Source organism: Syngnathus leptorhynchus, chromosome 17 (genome assembly GCF_054491065.1).
Source record: "Syngnathus leptorhynchus isolate UIUO chromosome 17, UIUO_Slep, whole genome shotgun sequence".
NCBI classification, from domain to species: Eukaryota; Metazoa; Chordata; class Actinopteri; order Syngnathiformes; family Syngnathidae; genus Syngnathus; species Syngnathus leptorhynchus.
In genome coordinates, this window is record NC_141211.1 from 1158302 (window position 1) to 1183983 (window position 25682).

The 25682-nt window shown below is 44.9% G+C and overlaps 4 protein-coding genes across 13 annotated transcripts in view; 2 read left to right on the top strand and 2 right to left on the bottom strand.

The window, feature by feature from the left end:
• On the bottom strand, nt 1-9147 carry sptbn4a (spectrin, beta, non-erythrocytic 4a). The gene is made up of 19 exons (XM_085935857.1): nt 9014-9147; nt 6887-7150; nt 6414-6647; nt 6244-6333; nt 5887-6165; nt 5671-5801; nt 5392-5596; nt 5049-5294; nt 4843-4977; nt 4509-4750; nt 4307-4445; nt 4150-4234; nt 3854-4065; nt 2479-3791; nt 1889-1949; nt 1549-1817; nt 1306-1476; nt 932-977; nt 1-582 (listed from the first exon to the last, which is right to left on the bottom strand). The coding sequence occupies exons 1-19, from the start codon at nt 9134-9136 to the stop codon at nt 286-288; spliced, it is 4542 nt and encodes a 1513-aa protein (XP_085791983.1). The 5' UTR covers nt 9137-9147; the 3' UTR covers nt 1-285.
• The window catches only part of LOC147042871 (uncharacterized), a 27694-nt gene continuing 11148 nt past the window's right edge, over nt 9137-25682 (bottom strand). For 2 of the 10 annotated variants that reach the window (XM_085935864.1, XM_085935863.1), the window contains 5 exons: nt 23748-23796; nt 22898-22925; nt 18199-18290; nt 14940-15053; nt 14106-14827 (listed from right to left, as the gene is read on the bottom strand). In XM_085935864.1, the coding sequence (XP_085791990.1) occupies nt 14736-14827; nt 14940-15053; nt 18199-18290; nt 22898-22925; nt 23748-23796 (375 nt within the window). In that variant the 3' untranslated portion in view covers nt 14106-14735. Of the gene's footprint in view, nt 9168-9381; nt 9486-13802; nt 14828-14939; nt 15054-15456; nt 15539-15817; nt 18291-22897; nt 22926-23747; nt 23797-25682 lie in introns of those variants that run through there. The other 8 variants (XR_015068681.1, XR_015068682.1, XR_015068684.1 and 5 more) reach the window with 8 other exon arrangements.
• On the top strand, nt 13117-14257 carry bhlha9 (basic helix-loop-helix family, member a9). The gene has a single exon (XM_085935859.1). It carries the CDS (start codon nt 13117-13119, stop codon nt 13849-13851), a length of 735 nt encoding a protein of 244 aa, XP_085791985.1. The 3' UTR covers nt 13852-14257.
• The window catches only part of LOC147042873 (sialate:O-sulfotransferase 1-like), an 8993-nt gene continuing 6538 nt past the window's right edge, over nt 23228-25682 (top strand). The window contains exon 1 of the mRNA XM_085935858.1: nt 23228-23621. Coding sequence (XP_085791984.1) covers nt 23228-23621 — 394 coding nt within the window. The remainder of the gene's footprint in view (nt 23622-25682) is intronic.

The following is a 25682-nucleotide window of genomic DNA, read 5'->3' on the forward strand; positions in this document are numbered from 1 at the left end:
CTTGACTGACAGACAGACAGACAGACAGACAGACAGACAGACCGACCGACAGAATCAGTCACTGAAACATGAATCCAATAGATGAAACAATGGCAACCCCCCACCACTAGGTGGCGCAGAGCAGACACTGATGCACTGCTTTGGGAGATGGATGAGTTAGGATGATAACCTTGTCCACGGGAGGGCGGTGCGGTAACCTCATTGTGTTCCAACTCTGCAAACATGCTTCCTTCCCATTCATACAAGCAACCAGCAATGAATTGTATTGTCAGCAAGACTCTTTCTTCATTTGCTCTTTCCAGATGTGCTGGAGCCCCCCGCCCCACCCTCCAGCTTGTCAGCGATTTCAGACGTGTCTAACTTGTCGGAGCCGTCCCCTTTCTCTGACCTCTCCTTTTCGGATCGCTCCTCGCCCACGAGCTCCGATCTCTCGGACCTGGCGTCGGCGTCGCCTTCGGACCTCTCCTTCCTCTCCGAACGGTCATGGTCCATGCCCGACGTGCCGGGTTTGTCCCACTTGGCCATGGCCTCGTGCTCAGCTATACAGGTGGTGATGTTGGAAGTCCAAGCCTTCAGATCCTCCTGCGGGGAAAGCGGGCAAGCAAACAAGCCACATGAGTGCTTTACTTTCTCTCATATGACCTTTTTGGGGGCTTACTCATTCAATCAAATGAACAAAATATGCATTGAGCTGGAGATTTGCAGATTATAAAGCTTATTAGAAGTATTCATGTAAATATGATTATAAATATGGTTAGAAATATTAACAGGTTATATGATTCATCAATATTTCAACTCAAAAATCCATCACACCATTATTTTAGATTTAGTTGACCTCGAAAGTGGCACGTTAAAATCTCGAAAAAAAAAAAATCAAAATTTTGCCTCCCCATATAAGTCGCTTTTGACACGGGTTGAGAACTGCTCTTACCTCATCTTTTGCATGGAATACTAATAAATTATTTCCATCGTTGACTCTGAGAGAAAAGTTAAAAGAGAGGCAGTCAGTTTCTAATGCTTTGTAAAGAGTTCAAGTTAAAGGAGCAATAAATCATCTTTTTGGAGCTTTTAGTCATGTTAAAATGAAAATTCCTCACCAAAACATTCCTTGCTCTCTAAGCAGCAGCCCCGCCCGACTTTGTGATGTCACAAAGTGAGGAGCCACTCCGGTACTGACTAAACTCCTCCCCACTTACTTTCTCAAGGTAGCTGTCCATCATTATTATGCCTATGGTTGATGGTGGAAAGCTTCAAATAGATGATAGAGCTCCTTTAACAGATCTCAAGACACAATCATCATCTTACTGAAGAATGAAGACATTCTTCTTTTTCTTGTATCCCAAAGAAGGATCAAAAGAGCAGTTGGAAAGGTCAACCGACGACTCTCCGTTATATGTTGTGTTGTGATTCCTGGCGTCCTTGTAGAAGGTCAACTTGCCCTCTTTCAGCACGCAATAGACATTCACCCAGGATTTGCTGAGAAAGAAAGAAAAAAGCAAACGCTAAAATGCTTTTACATTCATTTGACCATGAAGATGACTTTCCTACCTGGTGGGGCTTCTCTGCTGAGCTTCAAGATCAGAGCTGGTGGCCTTTTTGCGATAGAGGAATCCTTCATTGTGTGCTGTGTGTGACGGCGGCTGGGGCGTCGTCGGGGCGCCGGTGGCCGGGGCCGATCGAGAGCGTCGACTTTCTTCGGGTTCTTTCGGGCGGGGCCTCCTCCTGGGTTTGGGTCGGTCTCGAGCGCGAGGGCGACCGTCAAAGCGTGTGACCGGAGCGGAGAGGCTGCTCGGAGGACGATAAGGTTCTCCTCTGGCCTGATGAAGCACATTGAAGAAAATGACACATATGGAACTTGCACCGAGCATTCCGCTTCATTGCAACTTACGTGGACTGCTTCTCGCTCCTGGACTTGTTCTACAATTTCTGCCATTGTAGATCTCTTTTCCCTGTAGTGATAGAGGACGACATGTGTCAGCCATGAAGAGGGGATTTTTTTTATTTTAATATTGTTGGAACCAAAACAAATGTCTTGTTTTTTTTCCACAAAAAGCAAACAAGCTATTTTTTTTACATCTACAGATTAAAATTCAAAAAATGTAAAAAATATTATAAATAAATCAAATGAAATAAATCAATCAATCAAATGTAAAGGGAGTTGGAGTACTGTGCTAAAATCGTGACTTCTGCTGCTATAATGACTGTCACGCTGACAGTTGAACTGAGCTGGAATGTTAACCAGACACCCAAGTGAGGTCACACAGTGCCCAGGGCATTTTCAAAATTAGATTTATGTACAGTAAGTCTTTTTTTTTTTTTTTTTTTTTAAGTCATGCCTTACATTTGGCACGGTGCAAATCTGCCCAGGGGTGGGTTGGATTAAGCTTTGGTGTTTTTCCAGACATCTATCTCCAACGACTGCGTGTAGTTTGCCATAGCTTGACAAATCCGTCAGGTTTGACCAGTGGAGCGACTTACCCCGAGCGTTTGTCAGAGCCATCTTTAACAGAACCCTCCAGGTCACTGGAGTCTTGTCGCTGCAGCCTCTGCTTGCCGCTCCCCTCCTGCTCGCTAGACGACTGCCTCTCCAAGCGTCTCCGATAGCGTTCCTGGCGCACGATCATGGGAAGCTCATTCAGCCGGGCTTGGATCTCCTGCTCGCTGGACGTTTGTCTCCCCAGTTTGTATTCCCTCTCTCGTCTCAGGTGGTCCATCTGAGGGTCTGAGCGGCTGCCCCGGGGATCCCTCTGGAGACGGCCGTGGAGGAGGTCCAGTCCCGATTCCGGGCCCACGGTGTCCGCCATGGGGATATCGCCGTACTGTTCCCGCTGGACTCGACTGGCCTCTAGGAGGGGGTTGACGGCCTTGTGGATGTGATTGATCCCGGGTTGCATGAAGTCAGCTTTCAAGTGTTGCCAGGCGTAAGCCATCTTGGGGTCCATGATGCCACCGCTAGGCGCCAGGTATCCCGAACTTCCCAGACTTCCGCTGCTGTAATGATTTTGTGCCAGATAGCCCGAGCTACCCATTCCTCCTCCACTGGTGTGATAATTCTGAGCGATAAATCCTGAACTCCCTAAATGTGGCTGCGGGGCCAAATATCCTGAACTCCCTAAACTGGGATGTTGTCCCAAGTATCCTGAAGTCCCCATATTTTGAGGTTGCGTCAAGTAACCGGAGCTTCCCATATTTTGTTGCGTCAAGTAACCGGAACTTCCCATATTGGGCTGCTGGAGGAAGCCAGGACTTCCCATGGCTCCACTGCTTTGCTCTTGAGCCAGGTTCCCCGAACTTCCCAAGCGGCCACCGCCCGGATGGCTTTGCACGGCATAGCCGCCGGAGCCGCCCACGCAAGCTGCAGACAGTCCGAAGTAGCCAGAGTTCTCGGCGCTATCGCTTGTTTGGTTGTTTATCACAGGGTGAGTGGAAGTGTCTTGTCCTCCACACTTGGAAGTCAGCACTGAAAAAGCAGAGTCACTCCCACCTCCGATGGCTTGATGGTTCATCCCCAGATATATTTTTCCACTACCTTGCGGCTCCAAACTGTGATAGCCCGATCCGTTTATGACCGGCTTGTAGCTGACGAGCGACGAGGACAACCTCGGGGTCGGGGCGGCCGCTTCGGCGCTGGTCTGTAAGGGTGTGACTTCTATTTGGGCGTGGACCGTCTGCCTCATGAACGACGGAGTCGAACCGAACGAGGAACCGCCGCCGGGAGTCAGGCAAGATAGCGGGAACATCCTTCGACTGGACAGCGGCGTCTTTTTGTCTTCCTCTTTTTTCTTCTCAGCCTGAAAAATGACGTGGTCATTTGTTTTTTTTCTGGTGGAATCAAACTAATTGAACAACTTACTGCGGAAAGCTGGCGGAGAGAGCTGAAACGTTCTTTCCAGGTCACAGCAGCTTTGCGGAAGGCTTCGTGACGAAGGATGAGCTGCTCCACCTCGTCGCTTTGGGCCGGGGTCTGTCCCCCTTCTGGCTGCTTGGAGGTGATTGGAGGCTCCTTTGCCTTCAGCCAGGCTTCTGCCCTTACCGTCTCCTGGGCAAACTGGAATCTCTCATGTTCTGAAGAAGATGAGACAGCACAATTGCCATCACGGTTCATTGATCTAACATACGTAGTGTTGTATGGAGACGTAAGCTACTGACTGCGTTGCAAGCGTTCCTGGTGTTTGTCCCACTTTTCAACAAGATCCTTCTGCTTGGCCAGAAGGGCATCCAACTTCTCTTTAATCTGCAAAACGTATGATTAGATCACTTTAGTGCTTGCTTGCTCGTGTGCTTATGTTTTGTTCCATGGCCTGACCTCCTCCGACGCAGGGTTGCCAGCAGCTATGAGGATCTTGCCGAGATCCGCGCACTGCTGGATGGTTTTGCTGCGGCCGTCCATTTTCACTTTCTGCTCGTGGTGTTGTTTCATCATGACCTCCAATGCGGTCAAATCCCTGAAAGGGAGAACATGATGTAGAATGACACGTGTGACCTACGAACAGCGGATGAGATCTTACCTAGGCTCGTCCCATCCAATTTGGCCCATGATGCCTTCCATCCACATGAGATTTTCGCGCACCACTGAGAAGAACTGCACCTTGTCTGTCACGGAGGTGACTTGGACACGACTGGCCTCGCACGAGCTTAACAGTTCCTTCCAAGCTTCCATCACTTTGTGCTCTTTGACCATAATGGCTTCGGCCTTTTCGCCAGCGTAAATAGTACGCAGCTGTGCGGCGTTCTCCTGTAGTTGTCGTACCTGAACCGAGATTAAAAAAAAGCTAAGTCCACTAAAAGCAGAATCATAAATTATATGAATGATGGTTTTGTAGAAGAGGTGGTAGCACTTGCCTGTGTAACTAAGAGTTGAAGGGCATGCTCAAAAGAGTGCATAAGTCTCTGCAGGGTGGCTGGATTGGTAATGTTGGCTTGGCATGCCCTCACCTCTGGCAGCTGCTTCATCTTCCCTGCAATCTGTGCCAAAACCTACAACGCCAGACAGAAGCGCTTTCAAAATATCAGCCAGACAAAAAACAACAACAACCACCACCACACACCTCTTTGCAGTCAGTGAAGAACTTATGGAGCTGGTGGGATGCCGCCAGCATCTGTCTACGGGTCTCCATCAACTCCAGGAGGTCGGCCCAGGATTCGTTCAGTCCATCCTTCCATTCGGCGATGGTCGCCGCATCCGAATGACCGCAGTCGATCATTTCGTTCACCATTTTGTTAACCTGCTCCATCCGATGCTGACCGAGGCTGTTTGTTTCCGAGGCAAATTTGGTAAACTTTTCTTCAAGTGCCTGGGGGGAAATAAATAGATAGGTAGGTCAATCAATAAATCAATGAATATAAATCAAGAAATGCTTGGAAGCGTATTGACTATTCCCCGTCTCTCACCGTAACATGCTCCAGGTCTTGGCCAAGATCGGTGGAACTTGCTACAGCCTCACGCTCGGTGATCCATTTCTCTAATTCCTCCACGTCCTTGTTGAGCTGATAAAGCCAGTACTGCTGCTCCAGCTTGACCTTTCGGTGCTCCACCATGTCTTTCAAAGACACATACAGTCTGTCTATGTGGGACTGCTGCTTGGTGATTTGCTCACTGAGGAAAGACGACAAATTCAGTCCGTCCGTCCGATGGGTGAAGAGAAAGTCAAAGGATGAGTCATGTCACACCTCTCTGGGTGTCCGAGCTCCAGCAGCTGCTGGCATTGCTGGGAGAGCATGCCCACAGTCTCTGCGTACGTTTCCACCGTCTGCTCTAGAGCCAGGTGAGTCTTCAACAATTGCAGGGTACTGGCCTCATCCTAAAAAAGCAGCAGAAAAGCGTCTGAAGTCTACTCAAGCGGCGGCTTTACAAATCATTTGACAGACTCCCGGCATTGTCCGTACTGTGCCTTTTTGGTCATTGGCCTGCTGGAGTTTTTGACCTGACAACCAGGACTCCACTTTGGCTGCCTCACTGTAGTATTGTTGAGCCTGTAGCGCAGCATCCAGAATGACACATCTCCTTTCCAGCTCCAACTGCAACACCTCCCAAAGCTGCCGCACGTGGCCGGCCCCTTCGCGCACAAACTCCACTTCGGGAGTGCGGAGCGATGCGATGATTCCCGCTCGGTCCAGAACCTCCTCGACGCGAGCTCGCCGCCCTGTCAGCTCCCTCTGGAGAGTCTGGAGAAGAAAAAAAAAAAACATCTCAGGTAAACCTCAAGAGCGGTTTGTATCAAAATGTGTCTTTGTGATCCTCACCTGGTTCTTTTTGACATGCTGCTGCACACTCTGAAGATTATTTCCATATTCCTTACATGATGCCAGTGGAAGCCGCTCTTGAATCCAAAGCTATCAAATCATAAAAAGGGAGATAAGCAATATTTCCAAATGAGAAGATTCGAAGCCGAGCGACCGAGCGACCGACTGACCATCTCGTCTTCCAGGTCTTGAGCCACTTGGTGCATCTCTTTGGAAGCCAGCAGGATGCGGCGTCTCTCCTTCAGGGGCTCAATGAGGCGAACAATGCGGGTCTCCACCATGCCTGACTGCTCAGCGCCCTCCTTGTCACCCGCCATCAGACCTCGCTGGGGAAGGCAAACGCCCTGCAAGCTACCCAGTTCCTCAACATCTTTGTAAATGTCACCAAACTGAGACTCCATAGCCTATACCAAAAGGAAGCCGTACAAAGGTTAGGGCTTGTATTCAAATATCGTATTGGAGTCTCAGGGGAGCATGGTCACTCTGCCCCAAGTGGTCGGAATTGCCATTTCACAACTATGCTAAATAATATAGCAATGGCAGCCATGAAACACAATTTAAAAACCAAAAAGTGACTTTTGTTACGATGCCACAATATGAATTTGATGTTTTGTTCTCGGGAGTTCCTTATTGTTGTACTCGCCTGGAATTTCTGGAGCTGCTCATTGAATGTGGGCAGATGATGCGCCTGCTCCAGTTGGGGGGGCTGGCGCTCCAAGTGGGAGAGCTGGTTGTCCAGGTCCGAGTAGCTTTTCACCGCTGGCTCCGGTTTGTTGTTTTCAAAGAGCTGGCGAGCCTTGGCTTTAGTTGTGCTCTCCAAGTCAGACCAGCACTCCCTGATCTCTTCCAGCTTCTGCTGCACGACTGTGCGCAACTCGGGCTTCTCCTGGATCAGCCCCTGGCCCTCCTAAGGAAAACAGCAATCATTGTTCAAAAAGTGGATTCAAATCATGGAGTGAATATGCATTATGTGGATGATTGTCATTTCTTGGCTGAGTGAGTCGGAGTTTCACTCCATTAATGTCAGCCGTGGCTTCAAGGGATGCTTCTTATAGGATGAGCCACTGCCACACTCACTACAACATATGGAGAAGATGAACACTGGAAAAATCAGTCAAAACATAGCACGAGAGCTGGTGAACCATTGTCACATGCAATTCTTTGGCCTGGCCTGGGAGAAAGAATTAAAAAAAAAAAGACGCAGTAGCTACATCCATTTGCTTCTGCGGCCAAAAATACTAAGATGGAATAACACAGCGACCCCCTGCTCGCAGAGATGCAGGGAATGGAGCAAACTTTGGCCTCGGGCTGACCTACAAATCGTGCATGGTAAGTCTAATACACCTCCTACATGACCAATTTGGAATCAAAAGATGCATCATGATCAATGTGGCTGGTGTTTTCTTGCTAGCACAAGCTTATCAAGTTATTGACCGGAAACTAAAGAGTGAGAGATGAACATTTTGCACTTTAGGAAACTTTGCAATGGGAATGGAGACTAAACTGCATGGGTTTATTTGCAAATAGTGCTTTATGATTTTGCAGGTTCAAATTGATACATCAACTCTTTTTAGGCAGCATTATTTTCCTCAATATCAAAATAAGAGTTGAGATCATTCTGAGATTGCCAGCTCCCTCTAAAAGCGCCATCAATAAAACAAGCTTGATTACATTACAGTACAAAAATACTTTCTATTCGTACAGTATACATTCTGAAGAACATATACAACAATTTGCAACAACACTGAGAAAAATGTTTGCGTTATTCAGGAGCCTTCCAAACTCAAACCATTTTTTTTTATTTTTTTAAATGAAATTTAAAATTCCTTTGACATATACTACATGCAGCTCATCTGATACATTACCAAACAGTAGTAGGGCTTGTCTTCAAGGACCATGGATATAATTAGTTACATCACTATCTCATGAATATTTCATCATGGAGACAACAGTAAATTCTTGTATAAAGATCATTACAGTCAATGGAAGCAAGTTAACCATTTAACTAAACACAACGTCGGCACGTTGTGGGTGAAACAAAAATGCATTTGTATTTCACAATATCATCTGAGATTGGATCTGATTTTGGCATTATTTTATGATTCTAATACAGACAAAGAACTCAAGTGTATTATGAAGCCTTTTCATTCTAAAGTGTCAAAGAAGCTAAAACCTCTGAAGTGCAAAAGAGAACATCATCCACCGGGAATGCAATTCCTGAATGAAAGTAGCAAAATATTTTGCAACACGTCCAGTGCTAACTTGGCTAATTTACATGTCAATAGCCCACTTTAGCAGAGGACACGTAGCTTGGTAGCAAAGTAGGTAGCGGCGTTTTGGTCTTAAACAAATCCCGCCTTTCTATATGAGCGAGGAAAAAAAATGAAGATTATCTCTATTGATCAGTGCTGCCGTGAACGTCGTGTCCCCAAAATCAACTGTGAGCTGAAGGGGCTGATGCAATTTTTTTGGAACAATGCTGCACGAGAGGCCAAAGCTATCGTGTCACCTGTGAATGTGAAAAGCAAACATTCCTAACCTTGAGAATGTTATTCAGGATGCCCGCCCGCCCGCCGCCTTTGCCCACTAATAAGGCGATGATCAATGAGTCTCCCAATTTGGGCTAGCTTCAAATTAGACGTGCATTCTTATTCTGGTGGCAGGCAGGCAGGCAGGCAGGCAGGCAGGCACGCATGCAGGCATGACACTTCCACCTCACCATGTGACCTCTCTCTCCATCCCGCATCATGCCTCGCTCGCATGTACTCACCTGCTCTATCTTGGCCAGCCATTCCTTGTTCCGGGCCAGTTCTGCCATGAAGGCCTGGTGCTTGAGCCACTTCCTGTGTAGCTTTTGAGCCTCATCTCGCGCCGTGTCTCGGGCCATAAGCATCTTCTCTTCACCCTCTGTCCCAGTCGCTCAGCTAGGGGAGACAAAAATAGCCACCATCAGGAGGCCAACGCTCGAGCCGGCCCTTTCCCTCAGGACGTCCTGCTTGCTTCTTCTACGCACGAGCCACCCTGCTCTCCACCGGTTCTGCAGGGGCCTGGATACCTGTGCTCTTACCACCCACCCCCACCAGACACTCTTTTTCTGGAGGGGGAAGAAAAAAAAAAAAAAAAAATCAAGATAAGCACCTCAGCAGTGGTAGCAATGGAAGCACTCCAGCCCTTGGTTTGGATGGCCCAGGGTCCTCATGCCCTACTACTTCATCCGTCTTGCGGTCCTGATGCTGCAGTGCCTGCTAGCCAGCCAGGAAAGGCAAAAACAACCAGCAAAAAACAAGGAAATGAGCCAATAGCAACGCCGCTGAGGAGTGTCACACACATCCACGGTGTCTCGCCGGCGGCCGCTCGTCTTCTAGCCTCAAAATGTCAATTAAAATCCAAGGAATGAGTGAAGATGTAGCCACGGAGAAATCTCCCCAGCCGGCGCAAACCTGATCATCCGGCACTTGCTAGTCCTGCTCAATCTATAGTCCTGTCTAGTGAAGCAGTAGACGGGAGGAGGATGAGGAGGAGGAAGAGTTGGAGTGGGAGGAGCAGGGAGAAGAGGATGCAGAGGCAGTGCAGAGGAGAGGAGGCAGGAGAACAGAAGCTATCTGCTCTTGAAATGCATCACTGCTAGCGCGCCAATGATGCATGCTGACAACATTCTGGCTTCACTTTGCCGTCCTCCCGCTACGCCGGCAGCTCCGGCGCCGTTGGCGCATGCTGCTGCAGTCCTACCTCTCGGCAAACCATGCTCTGTGTGGGTGCATACGTGTGTGTGTGTGTGCATGTGTGTGTGCAATCACAATCAGCACTGCAGTGCCAGAGCAGCAAGAGAGAGAGAAGGAGGGAGGGAGGGAGGGCGATAGGGAGAGGCAGGCAGGAAGAGGGAATATAAAAGGGGGAAAATGAGGGAAGAGGTAAAAGATGTTGGGAGGTAGTGATGTGCTGATGAAAGACAGAATGGAGGAAAGAGCCTACGTCACCCTTCAGTGTCACCAGAGACATTTCTCTGCACTAGAAAATGACTGCACTCGGGAGGAGGGGTCATTGGAAAGCAGTCAATGAGAGGGAGCTTGCGTGCACACATGGCCAGCTGACTGATTTGGATCACTGCTCACTCTGCTTGCTGCTGCTGCTTGAAGACAGTCTGCCTCTTACAAATCCAAAACAAAACAAAAAGCAGTGTGTGCTGTCATTTCAGGCCAGGGCGTGAAAACGCCTCACTTTCACAATAAATACATTGATTTTAATTCATCCAGGTCATTTTTTTTAATAAATGTATATTTTTTTCTCACGTTGCACTGTTTATTCATTCACTATTTAATTAATTTGATCAAATGAAGAGAGAATTATTTTAGAACTATGTCCATGTGTTTATGGGTCATAAATCGGTGAGTTGCACCACAAACTTTCTTTATTGTGGAAGTGACAGAGCCGGCCAGGAGCAGATGTGGGTGATGACCTGATGAGGAACAAAAGTCAGACAATGAGCGCTCACAGCTTTGGGGCCTGGCTGTGAGGGGCATTGACAGGGCGCTGACCGTGGTGCTGAAGTTGGAGGAGGACCACTGACCAGTGGACTGAAGGAGCAGAAACGTACACCCCAGCGTAACGTCACGTAAGTCTGACGTAGAACTTGAGGTATTTTGCAGATGGTAAATAGCAAAGACGTTTTGTAGCCCACTTCCACCATCTAGTGGGGAAAGGTGCAGATTACACCAAGTGGTGCTGAACTGGCATCAAATAGCCTACTTTTTTCCAAAATCAACATTTTTTCTTCTTATTTTAAAGTTTTTGCTCAAAGTATGTCAATCATTAAAAAAACTATGCATTTGCACAGTCAGGGGGCGCCATTTGAAATATTGTGGGAACTAGCCTACAGACAGTTAACTAACCTTGACCGCATGTTCCGACACTGCCAATGGGCCCTTTAATGATAACCCAGTGTAATGACTGACTTCTCGACGGAAAGAATGTCCAACGGACATACGTCTCTACCTTTGACAACAAAGCTTCCAAAGTGCAAAAGGAGTAGAAAGAACCCATGGCGTGTGCGCCACCAAATCAAATAATCACTGCCCTTGCATTTGCACTTTTCCTCCAGTAAATAAAGCCGGAATGATTCATAAGGTGATTCAGGAAGCATGGCTACATTCCTTTGCAGAGGAAACAGTTAAACGTGTCATGACATCAGATCTGCATGAGATAAATCAACAAGAGAGCTTTACAATAATGTTTGACTTACAGCTAGATTAGAGAGTGCACGGCTGTCACTGACCCAAATATTAGCTTTTTTTTGGAACACCTTACAATTATGAGCTTATTGACAAAAACGTCAAATTAGTCTCATCAGTCATTTGTTTAAACAGAGACCATAAAGATCCTCAAAACACGGAGACAAAAGATGAAAAATGTACATTATTATACATATCATTATTCTTCTAGCGTATAGCTAATGACTGCAAAATAAGCATTCAAATCAAAAGTGCGCAATTGCAAAAGTTACACAAATACCACCAGATGACAGTATTGCTTTGCAAAGACATATGTTGACAGACATTTTATAGAGGTGAGAAAATTCCTCGCAATGGGCAAAAACACGCATTAACATACCAGCGCAAAGCCAAGGTTAGGCGAACCCAGACCTTAGTCGCTTATTAGCCCTAACTACCCCCTTTGGTAATAGACATCCACGTTTGGCACACAGCCCTCTAATAACAAACCAGTCATTATTGGGGCTTGAGCGGGAGATTTACAAATTCAGTGGCAATGGGCAGGTAGCACTTCCTTGAAAATGGTTATCCCATCACTGCTGTGCTGAGTTGTGTGATCAAATCTCGTGATTTATTCCTGGCGGCTGATAATTACTGCTGTCTTGTCACCTGTCAGAAAGGAACCGGAGTCCGACTCGCTCGGCGCGCTCTTTACGACGCCGCGCTCAATCTCAAATATTTGTAAAAGCCATAAATCCATAGCATGTGATAAAAGCTGAACATTTCAAAAGGTTTTGGAGATTTAAGCTATGGCAAAAATCAGCAGGGTCATTTGTAGGTAAGTATGTAGGTGGATGTTGTTGTTTTTTTTTTTTACACACACTCTCCACCTTCACAAAGGCATTATCAGAAGACAAGAACTGTGCTTAAATAATTGGTAGTCAATTAAAAAAATCCAAAATATTGAAGAGTAACAGGTTCTGGAAGCCTCAGCCATCAGCAATTACAGGTTCCAATGTGGCCTCGTTTTCTTTGAAGTGGAGGCTCGGCTCGCCTCATTGTCCTGAGGTGCTGGCCAAGCCTGATTTATGAGGATGGTTTCCAGGTAAGATAGTCCAAATTACATGCCCTTTTAAACCTGAGGGAACTCATTGCTCTCGAGACGTCTAATTGCAAGACAAATCCAACCTGTGTTAGATAAGAAGCTTCCCACAGAGAAAAGGGGAAAGAAATGTGTTTCAAAGATAGGCTGGCACTTATGTCGGACAATGGCTTTCTTGCTTTTGATACAAAGTTGCAAAAGGTTTCAAGCCGATAAAGACGACTCAGCAAAAAGGTTCCTGGATTCATTTCCAATTGTATGTTTTGTTTATGCTGAGACGCAAGTGTTGAAACTTGTAAGGGATGTTGAGGGAGAGTCAGAGGAGGAGGTGGCGACAATGCCATTTGGCTGGAGGCTACTCATAAACCCGGAGAGGGAGAGAGTGCACCATTCCTCACAGGTGACTGTACCATGTGACTTCAGGAGCATTAAAAAGCCAGCCAGCCCGTTCCGTGGAAGAACCAGAGGAGTCACAGGGCTGTCTGCACAGCAGCAGCAGCAGCAGCAGCAGCAAACACAGACAGCCCAGAGATTTCTTTTCCATATCTCCAACGGGTGTCCACAATGAGCTGCAGCAGCATCGCAGAGTCAGAGTTTTCCGAGGAGGACCGAGCGAGTCCCAAGACGCCGTTTGCAGACAGCGAGAGCTCGAGCAGCAGCAGCCCGAGTGACCCAGAGGAAGGCCCGAGCAAAAAGCGCTCGAGGCCGGTCCGCTCCAAAGCTCGACGGGTGGCGGCCAACGTCCGTGAGAGAAAACGCATCATGGACTACAACCAGGCCTTCAATGCTCTTCGTGTGGCTTTGAATCACGACCTGAGCGGCAAACGACTCTCAAAGATCGCCACGCTGCAAAGGGCCATCAACCGCATCTCTGCTCTCTCCGTATTCCTGAGCACAAACCCTCCGAGCAAGCCTTATGCCCATCGGGAGTGCCAGCGGTCACCGGCGGTGGCCATGACGGCATCTCAACTCGATGGCATCCCTCATCTGGAGCGTCAGAGCTACGTTCCGTGGCACGCGTCCATCTCCCAGCAGATGCAGCCCCGAGAGGGCCTTTACGTGGATAACGTTGCGTCCTCGTGTCCCCCTTCACCCCACTACCCTTGTTATCCGCCGGAGGGTCAGCTCTACGGCGGCCATTGTGGCGGCCATCCTCTGCCCGGAATGTGGGGCTCCTGCACCCAAGCGTGCATTGACACTTTTGTGGAGCCGTCTCCAGCGTTGGGACGTCCCTGGCAGATGAACTATTTGCAGGAGTTTGAGCACAAGCTCTCTGCGGGATCAGACACATTGCTGTGAACATTGTTGGACAGATGAATGATTTTAGGGGGAGAGGTTCATTATTTGCTTTTGTTGGTTTGATTCTGCTGATTTAATCAACTCCCTATTCAAATTCAGTCCATGCAAATATAATTAACGGCGTATTTTACAGACGATAACGCGCCCTTAAAATCCTTTTCTTAAAAATCAACAGTGCGCATAAATTCATAAGCAGGTGCACGGATGTCAAATTGAACTTTGAAAAATATGGAGAATACATTCACATATGCAGATTGAAAAGAATGTTTCACTCTCCATTTATTTCTCATTGAGTGTTGAAGATCCGCACAAGTGTATGTTATAAAATATTTATTGACTCTTTTGGCCTAAAAGCTGTGACTGTCTATATATTGTTTTTATATTTTTAAAGTCATTTTAAAAAGTTCCAAATTAAATGCTCATACTATATGACTCCTGTGTTCATTTATATGATTGGGCTATCTTTTCTTTATGCACAACTCAAATAGAACTTTCCATGTGTGCAAGGAATGGGTGTGTATTTGTGTGTGTGCGTGTGTGTGTGTTTGATTATAGCCTAAGGTCAGCAGCCTTGACTATTCCGTGTCTACGATGACAGAGGTCCTTCACTCATTTGAAAAATGTCCTTGCAAGTCCATTCTTGTCATTTTTCTTGGCAAAAGTCAACAAAAGAAGAGCAGCACAGGTCATGTTTTTAGACTCAGGAAATTCCGGTTCCACTTACAAATTGAAGAAATGAAAAGAGCATCATCCCCCTCCCAGTTGGACTTTGTTTTGTCAGTCCAAAAAGTATTTTCCCTGCCAAGTAACATGCCATGACGATATAAGGAGGAAGTTCAGCGACAGATTTATGTGGGTTCAGGAAGGAAGAGCGAGCCCCATCATCAGTGTGGTGAAATCCCCTGTACTGGCCCCAAGGTAGGAATAAAGTTTTGCTTCAAGTTCTCCCAACAACTGAAAGAAGAACAGCGACAAGCTTGAAGGTGGAAGGAGATAAACGATGAGGAGCAGAAACATCAAAAAGGAAAGTGACTTGAGTTTTTGACTGTTGTTCTACAGACGTGAATCAATGGGAAAAGTTGACTCACCAGTGCGAGAGCATGTGGGGCAGCTTTCAATGACAGCATGTCTTGTTCTACTCCCTTTTTGGCACATCACACTGGCTGCACTGCCTCTTTCTGATCTTGTCTGGGTCTGGAGATCTTTCATCAAAGATGAACACAAAAGGATTAGCATATTAGTGCGTTCTGTTTGACGCACCAGCATAACTTTATTGGAATTGTTTTTTGACTACAATTCGGCGTTTGTTTTCACCAAGTTGCTCTACATTTGCAGTTGGCACCAAATGATCTCCACCGACAGCAGGCGTTTGCTTTATTGTCACTTAAGTGGAATCTTTTGTAGTTGAGCCTTGCCAGCGTAATGCAAACAGTAACAGGGGGAGCAAACTGAGGAGCAACTTTTTCATTTTCACAGGTTACTCCTGGGGAATTGTACGGAATAACTATATATATATATATATATATATATATATATATATATATATATATATATATATATATATATTTTCTTTCATGTGGACTTGTGAGTCAACCTAGAAGTTACCTCAGCTCTCCAACAAATGAATGGTGTGCCAATGATGCATCTTTTTCTCAGACAGACAGATCCGCCTCCTCAACACCTCTGGCTGTCAAAGTGATGGATAAGAAAACAAGCAAAGATGCGAGAAATGATGCAAAGACACAAGCGTGTGTTTGTGTGATCATGGGATGAGTCAGCCCCAAGATGCATGTTGAGATTGTATGCACTCGCTCACACACACACACACAAACACCATCACCACTATCTGCCTCTTATGAAGATAAAGAGAGAAATAAAAAGAGTTAGTGTTTTTATTTTTGTCCCGAGCAGTCTCAGTAATGTGAGATTTTGTATCAGTTAGATATTCCGTTTCTTTTATTGTTGCACACTTATCATGGAAAATCCTCACCCTGTAAATGTTCAAATGTTATCGCTGCCATTTTCCAACTAATGAAACAAGTAGTAGCTTGCTTTTTTTTTTTTTTTTATTGGGCTGACTGACTTCACAGAGCAGCAGGCAGGCAGTATCATGAGCAAACACTAGATGGAAACACTGGACCACAACAAGAAAGAGATTTTTTCAGCTTTATATAATGCCAAGAAAAAAAAACTGCCTTGTACTGGCACCAATACAGTATATACAACCATTTTTTCATTCTGCCACTATTTTACCATTACTCGGCTTTAAAACCTTAAGCGGGACACTGAGGCTCCATCAAGTCACTTACTTAAGAGAGGGTGCCTAAATAATGACAATCAATTGTTCCCATATAGCAGGCCCCATCTCAGGAATATAAAAGGACACCTTGGCTACTTGCACTGCGCTGTCTTTAATTATTCTGGGCAAAAAGCAAAAGTCTTTGTGGTTTAAGTCCAAGCAATCATTTGCATTTTTTTTCTTTCTTTTTGCTCACAAATTACACAAGTAATGAATAAACGTCCTCCAAATCATTGGAATATTGAACCGACGCTGCTGTTTTCAATCACAACCTCAATTTTTTATGGATGCTTTTATCTGACAGGCTTACTTGGTTTCACTCTACAGTAGTTTCCTTTTCATTGAGATGTTCTTTTTGCTTGTAATGCCACTGAAATTTGGTAATTGAGACAGATAGGGTAATTATTGAAATGGGAACGACGTGATAAATGTGACCCAGCAGTCTAAAAAAGATGGATCAGTACAATGACCGTGTTTTTACTTTTTGTGTGTGAGATGGTAACATCAAAGAGCAAACATCATTGACAAGCCATGCTCCAAATGGATGAAAACATCATTAGAATGTCATTATGACATGGCAGGTGAGGCACTGACATTAGTCAGATTTCTAATTAATGAGCAAAACAGGCTCACTTATTTGCCATTAAATAAGCAGACTGGCATTCAAAAGAGCTAAACTACTTTTTTTTTTTTTCTTCCCCATGCCTGAAGCACATCTTTAATCACTGGCATTGGCCTTCCAAAATTGATTAGATCCCTTGTCGATTGGTAGCCAGTTTGGGGAATTTCCAGAGCTTAGATTTCATTTAGAGCAAAAAGTTTAGTTCACGATTGATGATGCATTTAAATGCATTTTGAAGTGCATACATTAAGAAAAAAAAACAAACCTAAAAAGGTAAGAACAGTTTTAATTCAAAGAAAACTTTCTTGAACCATTTTAAAGAGGCATTTAATGAATATCTTTGATGTCTATAGCTGTCAATGGGAGTGAATGAGTTAGGCTTTTGTTTAGGATGATCCAACACCTCTTGAGCAAAAAAATCTGCTTCTATGATGCAACAATAGAGGCCGGCTCATGACGGCAACACGCGCACATTCCTTAAAAGATGAATAGAATATCCCGAAGCTACTCCATTATTTCCACTTAACATGCAGTCCAAAAAAGGAGAGTTCACACGTGCTTACGGCCCGGACCAGCACACAAGTCTTTCACTTAATGGGGCACTCCAGGGGAGGATCACAAGCCACTAAGGTCCTTATTGTAGAATAACTGACCCTTTTTTTTGCCAGAAATTTAAAGCCGATGGGCCATTGGGCTACCTTTGCGTCTTCAGAATAGCAATGAGGCTCAAATACAAAGGTAACTCTTTATGAGGCAAGAGATCATGTTTGTGCTCGAGTTATCCAAGAAAAAAAAAAAAAAAAAAAAAAAGCTTTGCCATGTGTGGAGCAACAAAGCGGGAGCTCATTGTTTAATGGGCTGAAAGTGACGCCTCCCTCTGTCGTTGTGTGGGAGAACAAAGACAATACAGTAGCTTTTTTAAAAAAATTTTTTTTTTTTTGGCCGTCTTCTCGGACATCCCAGATGGTAGAATGAGCGTTTGATTTGAAAGTGAAAATGTGCAGCCCTGACCACGCTTCATCTGCTTGCTACAGATTGGGGAAAGGAACGCCAGTTCCTCGCAAGAAAATGAAAGGAAGTGTCGGTTATCAAATCACGCTGCATCCCAAAAACTTCATTTGCACAAAGACATCACTCACCAATTGAACGCATTCACTGCCATTGACGGCTATGGACGACAAATACCCATTTGACATCAATACCAATGATTTCAAATCTCACAAATCCATGTGGGCAACAACATCCAAATAGGCTGCTCCTTTGCTAATATTTGAGTGAGGCTCCGAGTGTCAATGTTGTGTTTTGCCCTTGGTGAACAGTCAAATGCAAATGAAGTGCAAATGTTGTAATACAGTGAAATCAGTCACACGGGAAAGCGCAGCAGATAAGAAGTCTTTTCATTCTGACGACTGAGTGTGAAGATGACCTTTGAGAGAAGCACGAGGACCGAGGGATGGTGGGGTGGCTGCATCATTAGAACCTTGACTGACAAGTCCTGTTCTGTTTTGCATGGGCACACTGTGAACAAAAGCAAAAAAGTGTCAGTGAAGCGATCTGGAGGAGGGATTTTCTGCTAATGGTGCCTGCAGCAAAATTAATCTCCTTTGAAATTTGAATTCCTCAATTTGTGTACTGGCTCATCAGAGTCACGCTAAGGCTTTGATGTAATCATTGCAAAAGCGTTTTGTAGCCCCCAGTTTGCTCATCATGCTCGGAAAACACCAAGGAGTAAGCAAACGCCTTTTTTTTTCTTCTTCTTCTTCTTCACCGGTGCCTGGCTGACTAATTGAAATGTCTATGCTATGCTGTAGCCCAAGAACATGGCTGATTTAGCGACAGTCATAAAATTCAACCCCACTCATAAAAATAGACTGAGGGGGAAAAAATAAGCCCTTTGTTGCTGTTTGTCTCTCCACTAAGTAATTATTTTTCCTGTCTTCCCTTAGCGTTTCTTCTTCTTTAAAGTGAAGAAGCACGCAAATACAGATGGCCACAGGGAAAATTCATTTCTTTTCCCAACAGGTCATCAAACTGACTCAAGTAACCAAAGTAAGAATGCAAGATTATTCTTCTGGTCCTGCAGCTACTTTCAAAGGTGAGGTCAACAAAAAGAGATTCAATAATCACTTCCTTTTGTATTCCACATTGTGTGTATATATATATATATATATATATATATATATATATATATATATATATATATATATATATATATATATATATATATATATATATATATATATATTCCACATTGTATGAAAAGAGCAGTCAAGCACGGCACCTGAATGCCAACAGCAAATCCTCGGTCGGAACCAGTCAGAGCCGTTGGTGTTTGCTCTTCCTTGTTGGCGAAAAGGTTGTGTGCTTTCAAAAACCCCCAAAAAACAATTTGCAATGGATGCACACCAGTGAAGAACTCAAATTGTTTTGAAGAAATGAAATATGGGAAAACAGTACCAACACACATTTCGTTTGGATCTTAGACGTCTATTTGCACTGAATGGGTTAAGAAGCTGAAAGAGAAAATTCTCGGCAAGACGGGAACGGAGAGTTCAGGAGGCAAAAAAGGAGAGTTGCTGTGAGGTAGGTAATCCCCAGTAGAAGTAGCAGCGTGGTTAGAAGACATAGGAGGGTCAACAACAACCTCACAAGGAGTCAAAGAAGTGAGCTCATCTTTGAAGCTGTCAGGTGTGGAAGCAGGAAGCGGAAAGTAGGCCAGGCTCAACATCCAAAAACACAAACAGGAAGGAAAAATAGCATTTCATGTGTTGATGGTGACTCCATGCGATCAAAACGGTTCTTCGACATGCGCCAGGTTTTAATGACTTGCTTTGGGGTGATTATTACAATGAGCGCAGCCTTTCACTAATGGCGTGCTTGACAGAAGCTATTAAAAATTACAATTTGCAATGTTCTATAAATGAGGCACCTCACTGGTGTTTACACAATCTTTTGTTGGTTTCTCAAGCACGGAAACAAATTTGGGATGATTCCATCCATTATATGGCTGAATGCAAATTGGAATGACCATGCATGAAATAATAGGTGTGAAAAGGAAACACGCTTGAAAGCTCAGGTCTTGCACTGTTAGCAATCGATGGATTAAAAGAGCAGGAAATGAGCTAATGGATGTTGGGATAAGATGCTAAAAGGGAACCTGCCCAGGATAACATTGCACAAGATAAGAAAGAGCTGCATGAATAGAGAGAGGGCATTGTACTGACAAGACTTTTTTTTTTTTTTTTTTTTTCAAACTCATTGACTGCCAGCCAACCAGTTTAGATCTTAGACGTCTATAGGCGTCACAGGTAGTGAATAGGGGCTGAAAGAGAAAAAGATGCTCAAATGCACTTAGCAGGCAAGTGATACAAATATCAAAGAAGAGAAGATATGGTCGGTCCAGTCACCTTGGGCAATGGTAGAAATCCCGGAAGGGGGCCAACAAGATGCTGAATAGCAGTTTTGAAGATAGACGGATATGTTTAGCACTTCAGGCTCTCTCTCCCCTTTCACTTGCAGGCTGTGCAATTATTCAAGAGGTTTTTTTTTCTTTTTGCTTCAGACCTGTATCCTTACATCTTTGTGAAATAAAAGCAACCCAAGAGTTTTATGTCGTTGGTTATCAACCTTGTGAATCTTGTGACAAAGGGATGCTCTCTGCTGAAAAATGGTGATTTCTATATGGCAGCAGTTGCCATGCAGCCTTGCACCTGCTCATCAGAAAGTCATCTCGCAAGCTTTGACTCCAAGAAAGTATGTCGGCACTGAGTAATGGGCAACCGCTTTAGCAACCTAATTCATCCTTAGCAACTGCAATCTTCACAGACTCTTGTCTCATCACCATGAGACACTGAATGGCCGACCAAAATACCACTTGAAACTGATGAGAAAATAAAGTGGAGAGAGGAGACAAGAACGTATGCAAATGGCATGAAAGAAAATGTCAGTGATTTTCTCTGTCCATCAGCAGGCTAATGTGTGTGGTTGCACTTGGATTATCAAGAACATAACCTAAAAAGAAAAAGCACAAAACGTCCTATAAAATCATGACACAGAAGCATCAAAAGGCTTGAAGTCAGTGAACAAAGGAAGCGCGTCAGCATAGAGGGCATCAAAGGAGAAAGTCAAACTTGAGCTGTCTTTCCTTTCTGTTTTTTTTTTTTTTTTTTTCCTCAACACTTATTCAAAAAGAAGGACAAGCGTGAAGCATGAACAAGGGCAATTCGCAGGCGAGAGTGGAGCAGTGTGGCGTTTCAGTGCCGTGCTGGCCGGCCGGAGTTGATGCAATGTTGCCCATGTTGAGCTATGTGGATGACAAGAGTTGCCTCTCTTAAGCTCGTACCGTTTTAGATTTAGAACTCACAATTTCCAGCTCGATTTCATTATATGATAAATATATAATCGATTTAGTATTACTACTGTGCACATCTCGGACACATTGCAGTGAAATCCAAAGTCAATCTTTAAAATGTGACAATGTATGGAAAGTGTGAAAAAGCTTCCTGACTACTTTCAAGGTGCCCTTAAAGTCCATATGTGTGGATGGATGCATGTAACATTAATACAACAGCGTGTGAAGAGAATGTCCTTGGGGGGGGCGGGTGGAACAAGAAAACCAACAACAAATACATCATTCACTTTTTAACATCCATCAATAAGACAGCCAGAAGACTTCACACTGACTTGAGGGTAAAATTCCCCTTCGAGCATCCCCCCCCTCCCACTTTCTTCAGATGTGTTCTGTTCCCGCCCGCCTGGAACAAATTAACACTTGAAAACTAAATCCATGCACGGCTAGTTAGAGACACCACGCCAGGCCAGGCTAGGCCAGGCTATATTGCTTTTTAAAGGCTTAGTTTGAAGGTCAATCAGCCGTGATCACACGCTTTGCTCGTCACTCTTTGATTTGATCTGCTGGCGCATAAGAGGCGCTGTCCGTAGTGCTGAAATAGAAAGACGCCAACTGGGTCACACACGGTTGACCCGAGCGTCAGCTGTGTGTGACTCATATTGAGTGCGCTCTTTGTGCGTCACCCAAACTACCATTCAGGATTTATTATTAATTTTTTTTTTAGAGGCAGCAATTCAGCAATTGATGTTTGTCTTCATTTACTTCCACCAAGTCAATTGTCTTTCCAATATTTAAGTAGGCTTGAGGTATTTATTCCCCCCCCTCTTGCACAGTGAAGATGCCGCGATGGGCGTACATCATCAATGCAAATCAAACTGGCTCCCTCCAGACACGCACGGACGGACGGACAGACGGACGAGCGGTACAGTGCATTCTATCACCATGTAAACGTCTCAGAGCGCGTGAGAGCAAGCGGGTGAGAGAGACAGAGAGAGAGAGAGAAAGCCAGGAAGAGCAAGAGAGCGCGAGAGACAGAAAGCGAGCAAGAGAGGGAGATTATATAAAAGCAGCTTTGGGAACGCTGGCGAGCTGAGATGACCGGAGGGAGGCAGGATGGCCATAACCCTTGAAAGAAAGTGATCGCTGCTCTTGGTGGACACACGCTAGCGAAGGTAAGCTTCAAACATTCTCTCATGTAAATACGTAGTGGGCAAGTGGGAGATTGCAGACCTTGTCTTATTTAATATGTGACGTGTTCGGGCTCCCGTCATTCCTACGGCTTGAACAAAGCAGGGAAGGATGAAGATGATACGTGATGGAATGCATTCAAATGTGGAATTGAAGCTGCTAACTTGTTCAGCAAACTGTTGCTCGTGTTCTCTGGAGCACCGCACCGCACCCCTAGACGTTTTTTTTGCTGGGTGCAGTGTGAGGCAGGAAGAGAACTCAGAGCTCTTTTGAAAGTGACCATCATTTATCAAAAGCACGGACAGTGCATCTCTACTGCAAATTATGTTTGGAGATATTACGCAAATTATTGTTTGAATATACGGCGTCATTTTCCCGAGTCTTAGATGGTGTTGGTAAAATACATTGCTGCAAATAAATGGAACATCTGCACTGAAAGATAATCCAGATTAAAAATGCTGTGAAAGCTTGATGAAACAGCAGCGTCCAATAGAATTCCCTCTCACAAATAAACAAATCAATACAAAAATAACTTTCCAGACTGGGTTATGAATTGGAGACAAACATCAGAAGTGCAAAAACTCACCAGACTCCAAGGGAGATGCTGCCTGATGCTGCAAGACACAAACGAAAGAAACTTAAGACTGTGTGACAAATATTTGTCTGCATTTTGACACCATGCGCATGTGTCCAAGGGGCGCCCCGGACGGAGATATTAAATCCCTCTCCGCTGTGACGCAACCAGCACTGTTGGACTGTGTGCCAACGACGGACCGAGACTAAATGTCTGCGACGTTGCCAAAAGCTGCGGCTCCTGCCAAGATTATGAAGTAGGTTACTAGATGTGTCATTGTGGCAGCACCTAATCCATGAAATGGCCCTCCTTTTTTGATGAGAGACTGTAAGCGGAGCGGGCATGGCGGCGGTGCTGCTCTCCAGACTGCACTGCCCCTTGAAGCAGGCTCAGATGTTACTGCTGTGCCTGGGAGTCGCCTATCTCATGGCAGGCAGCCTTCTGCTCATGCACCGCTCCAACGTTGGAGTGGGCCAGCCAAGGAGCCTCCTGGCGCTTCCTCCCTTGCTGTCGCTGGTGGCACCACCGACCAGCCTCCAGACGGCAGGCTCGGGCCTGAGGATACGCTCCAGATGGGCTACGGTACACTTTGCATCTGGCGCCGCTATCAAGGTGGGACGCCGCTGGCCTTCTCCGAGCCCGGGAGTCCAACACCTGCATCGCCACTGGTTTCACGCTATATTACCGGAGAGCTCGGAGAATGCGGCACCTGTCCGAAAGAAGCCCGGCCATAAAGGTACCCGCATCCATCCGGCCATCCAGCCATCATGTCCATCCACCTATCTGTCCATCTGTCCATCTGTCCATCTGTCCATCCGTCCATCCGTCCATCCATCCATCCATCCATCACCAGAAAGCGCACCTTTGTTGTATTGTCCAACCTTCCACTGGTTTACCGTCGAAAATGCGCCCTGGAAGAGAAGACGCATGGCATTTAAATATCATCAGACTGCTGAATAATGTATGAAGGTGAAAACCTACACATTTATTGTATATACTTGTGTCTGACTGTGAAGATAGCCCGAGGCTGCGGTAAGACAAGGAGCACACGTCATACCTTCACAGCAGATTTCATTGTTCATTCATGAGCAGATAATCATGACCTGAGAACATTTAGAAACACTTTACAGATGCAGAGGCTTTCCATCTTTTAGAATGGAATCCTCGCTGGATTTAAAACATATATACATTTGTAATTAGCCCTCACAAGAACTGCTATGGTCCATGCATTATGTATATCTCTTATGGAATTTTATACACACATATGTTTTTCCATTTCTAGATTTCTTTCCTTGCCCATCAGTGCTTTGACGACAAATACAGTGGAAATGACCGCCAATGAAAACGTTCCTCTCCTGGCTCATTCTTAAAAAGCATCACACATGAGCTCCTAAAGCATTTTTATTTTCAAGAGAATACACAATGATCTAGTCACTAAGGAGTAATACAGATGAAAAATGTTGAGCGCTGGGAAGAGATCAGTTTTAATAAGTGCCATCTGGCAGAGGTTCTTATCAAACAAGTATAAGTCCAACACAGATCCATTGTAGTTTGGAGGGGAACTTGCCAGAGGGAGAACAAAGCAAGCCACTCTTAGAAGGTACCCATCTTTTACTACAACTTTAAACAATATGTCTTCATTTATCATTGGCAGGTGCCAGTTAGGAAAAAAAATAATCATCAATGGTCTTAAGAAACAAGGAAAAATCTAATAAAAATAATACAAATGAAGAGTAAAAATGATCATTAAAAGTCAAAGAAGAATAAAAGAGGAATGCGTCATTGGTTGCCTTGAAAAGCACTATAGAGTGCATCTTTAGTATAAAGAGGAATATTAAGTGGATACGTAGTTGGCCCGACTCTCATGCTGGGATCACAAAGTTTGTCAAGTCTCTGCTGGTTACCTGGCAACCTCACTGCAACAAGAAGAATGCTGCAAGGCTAAAACTTTCAGTCATCCCCACATGAACCCCCATGAGACATTTGATTTTAAATATTTCACAAACTAGAGATGAAAAGATCATTCATGCATTTCAATAACAATCCTGGAGGAGTGATTCCATGCCATTCGAATGTGTCATTCTTCAACTAACAATCTGCCACAACTGGTTTTATGAGAAGACACTCATGCATAAAAATAAGTGCATTGGCATTTCATGCACACAATGGCAGGCTCAGAGTAAATCATTTGTCACATATGTGAGTCATCCAGCTTCACGCTGGATGGAATTAGAGTGCATATGTAGAGGTATTATTTTCCATTTGTTGATACATGTTGTTTGTCTGGCCAAATGCCAAAATTCATTTTACCAGAGCAATGTTTCACTATTCACGGCATCAATTTTGAAGAAGGGCCTAGATTATGCGTTTCAAGTAATTGCGTTATTCCTCTCCTTTTTTTTTTTCTTTTTTTTTTGACACTAGTAGCCACCAAAGGTATCGATCCAATTTTTTTTCCTTGCAAATTAGATAAGCGGTCAACAGCAGCAGAGACGGACGCCCGGGAATGCCACGTGTGTCCTTTTCCTTGTCATATCCAGCTCTGCCATCTGTATTAGAATTTAAGAAGGCAGCACAGTGTCAGAGCCAAGCACAGTGATTTTCATTCAGTCCGAGAGTTTGGGCCGCTTCCCTCCATTAAGCCCAGCTGCAAGTGCCTTTGGCTGCTTCTTCATTTTGATTAAAGCGCCTGCTGTGTGTGTTAGTGAGCTAGCACTCTAACCTAGGCTGATGCATCAACATGCAAGATGCTTCCTCCACCAGTATCTTTTTTTAATGCTCCAATGCAGCATCTGCT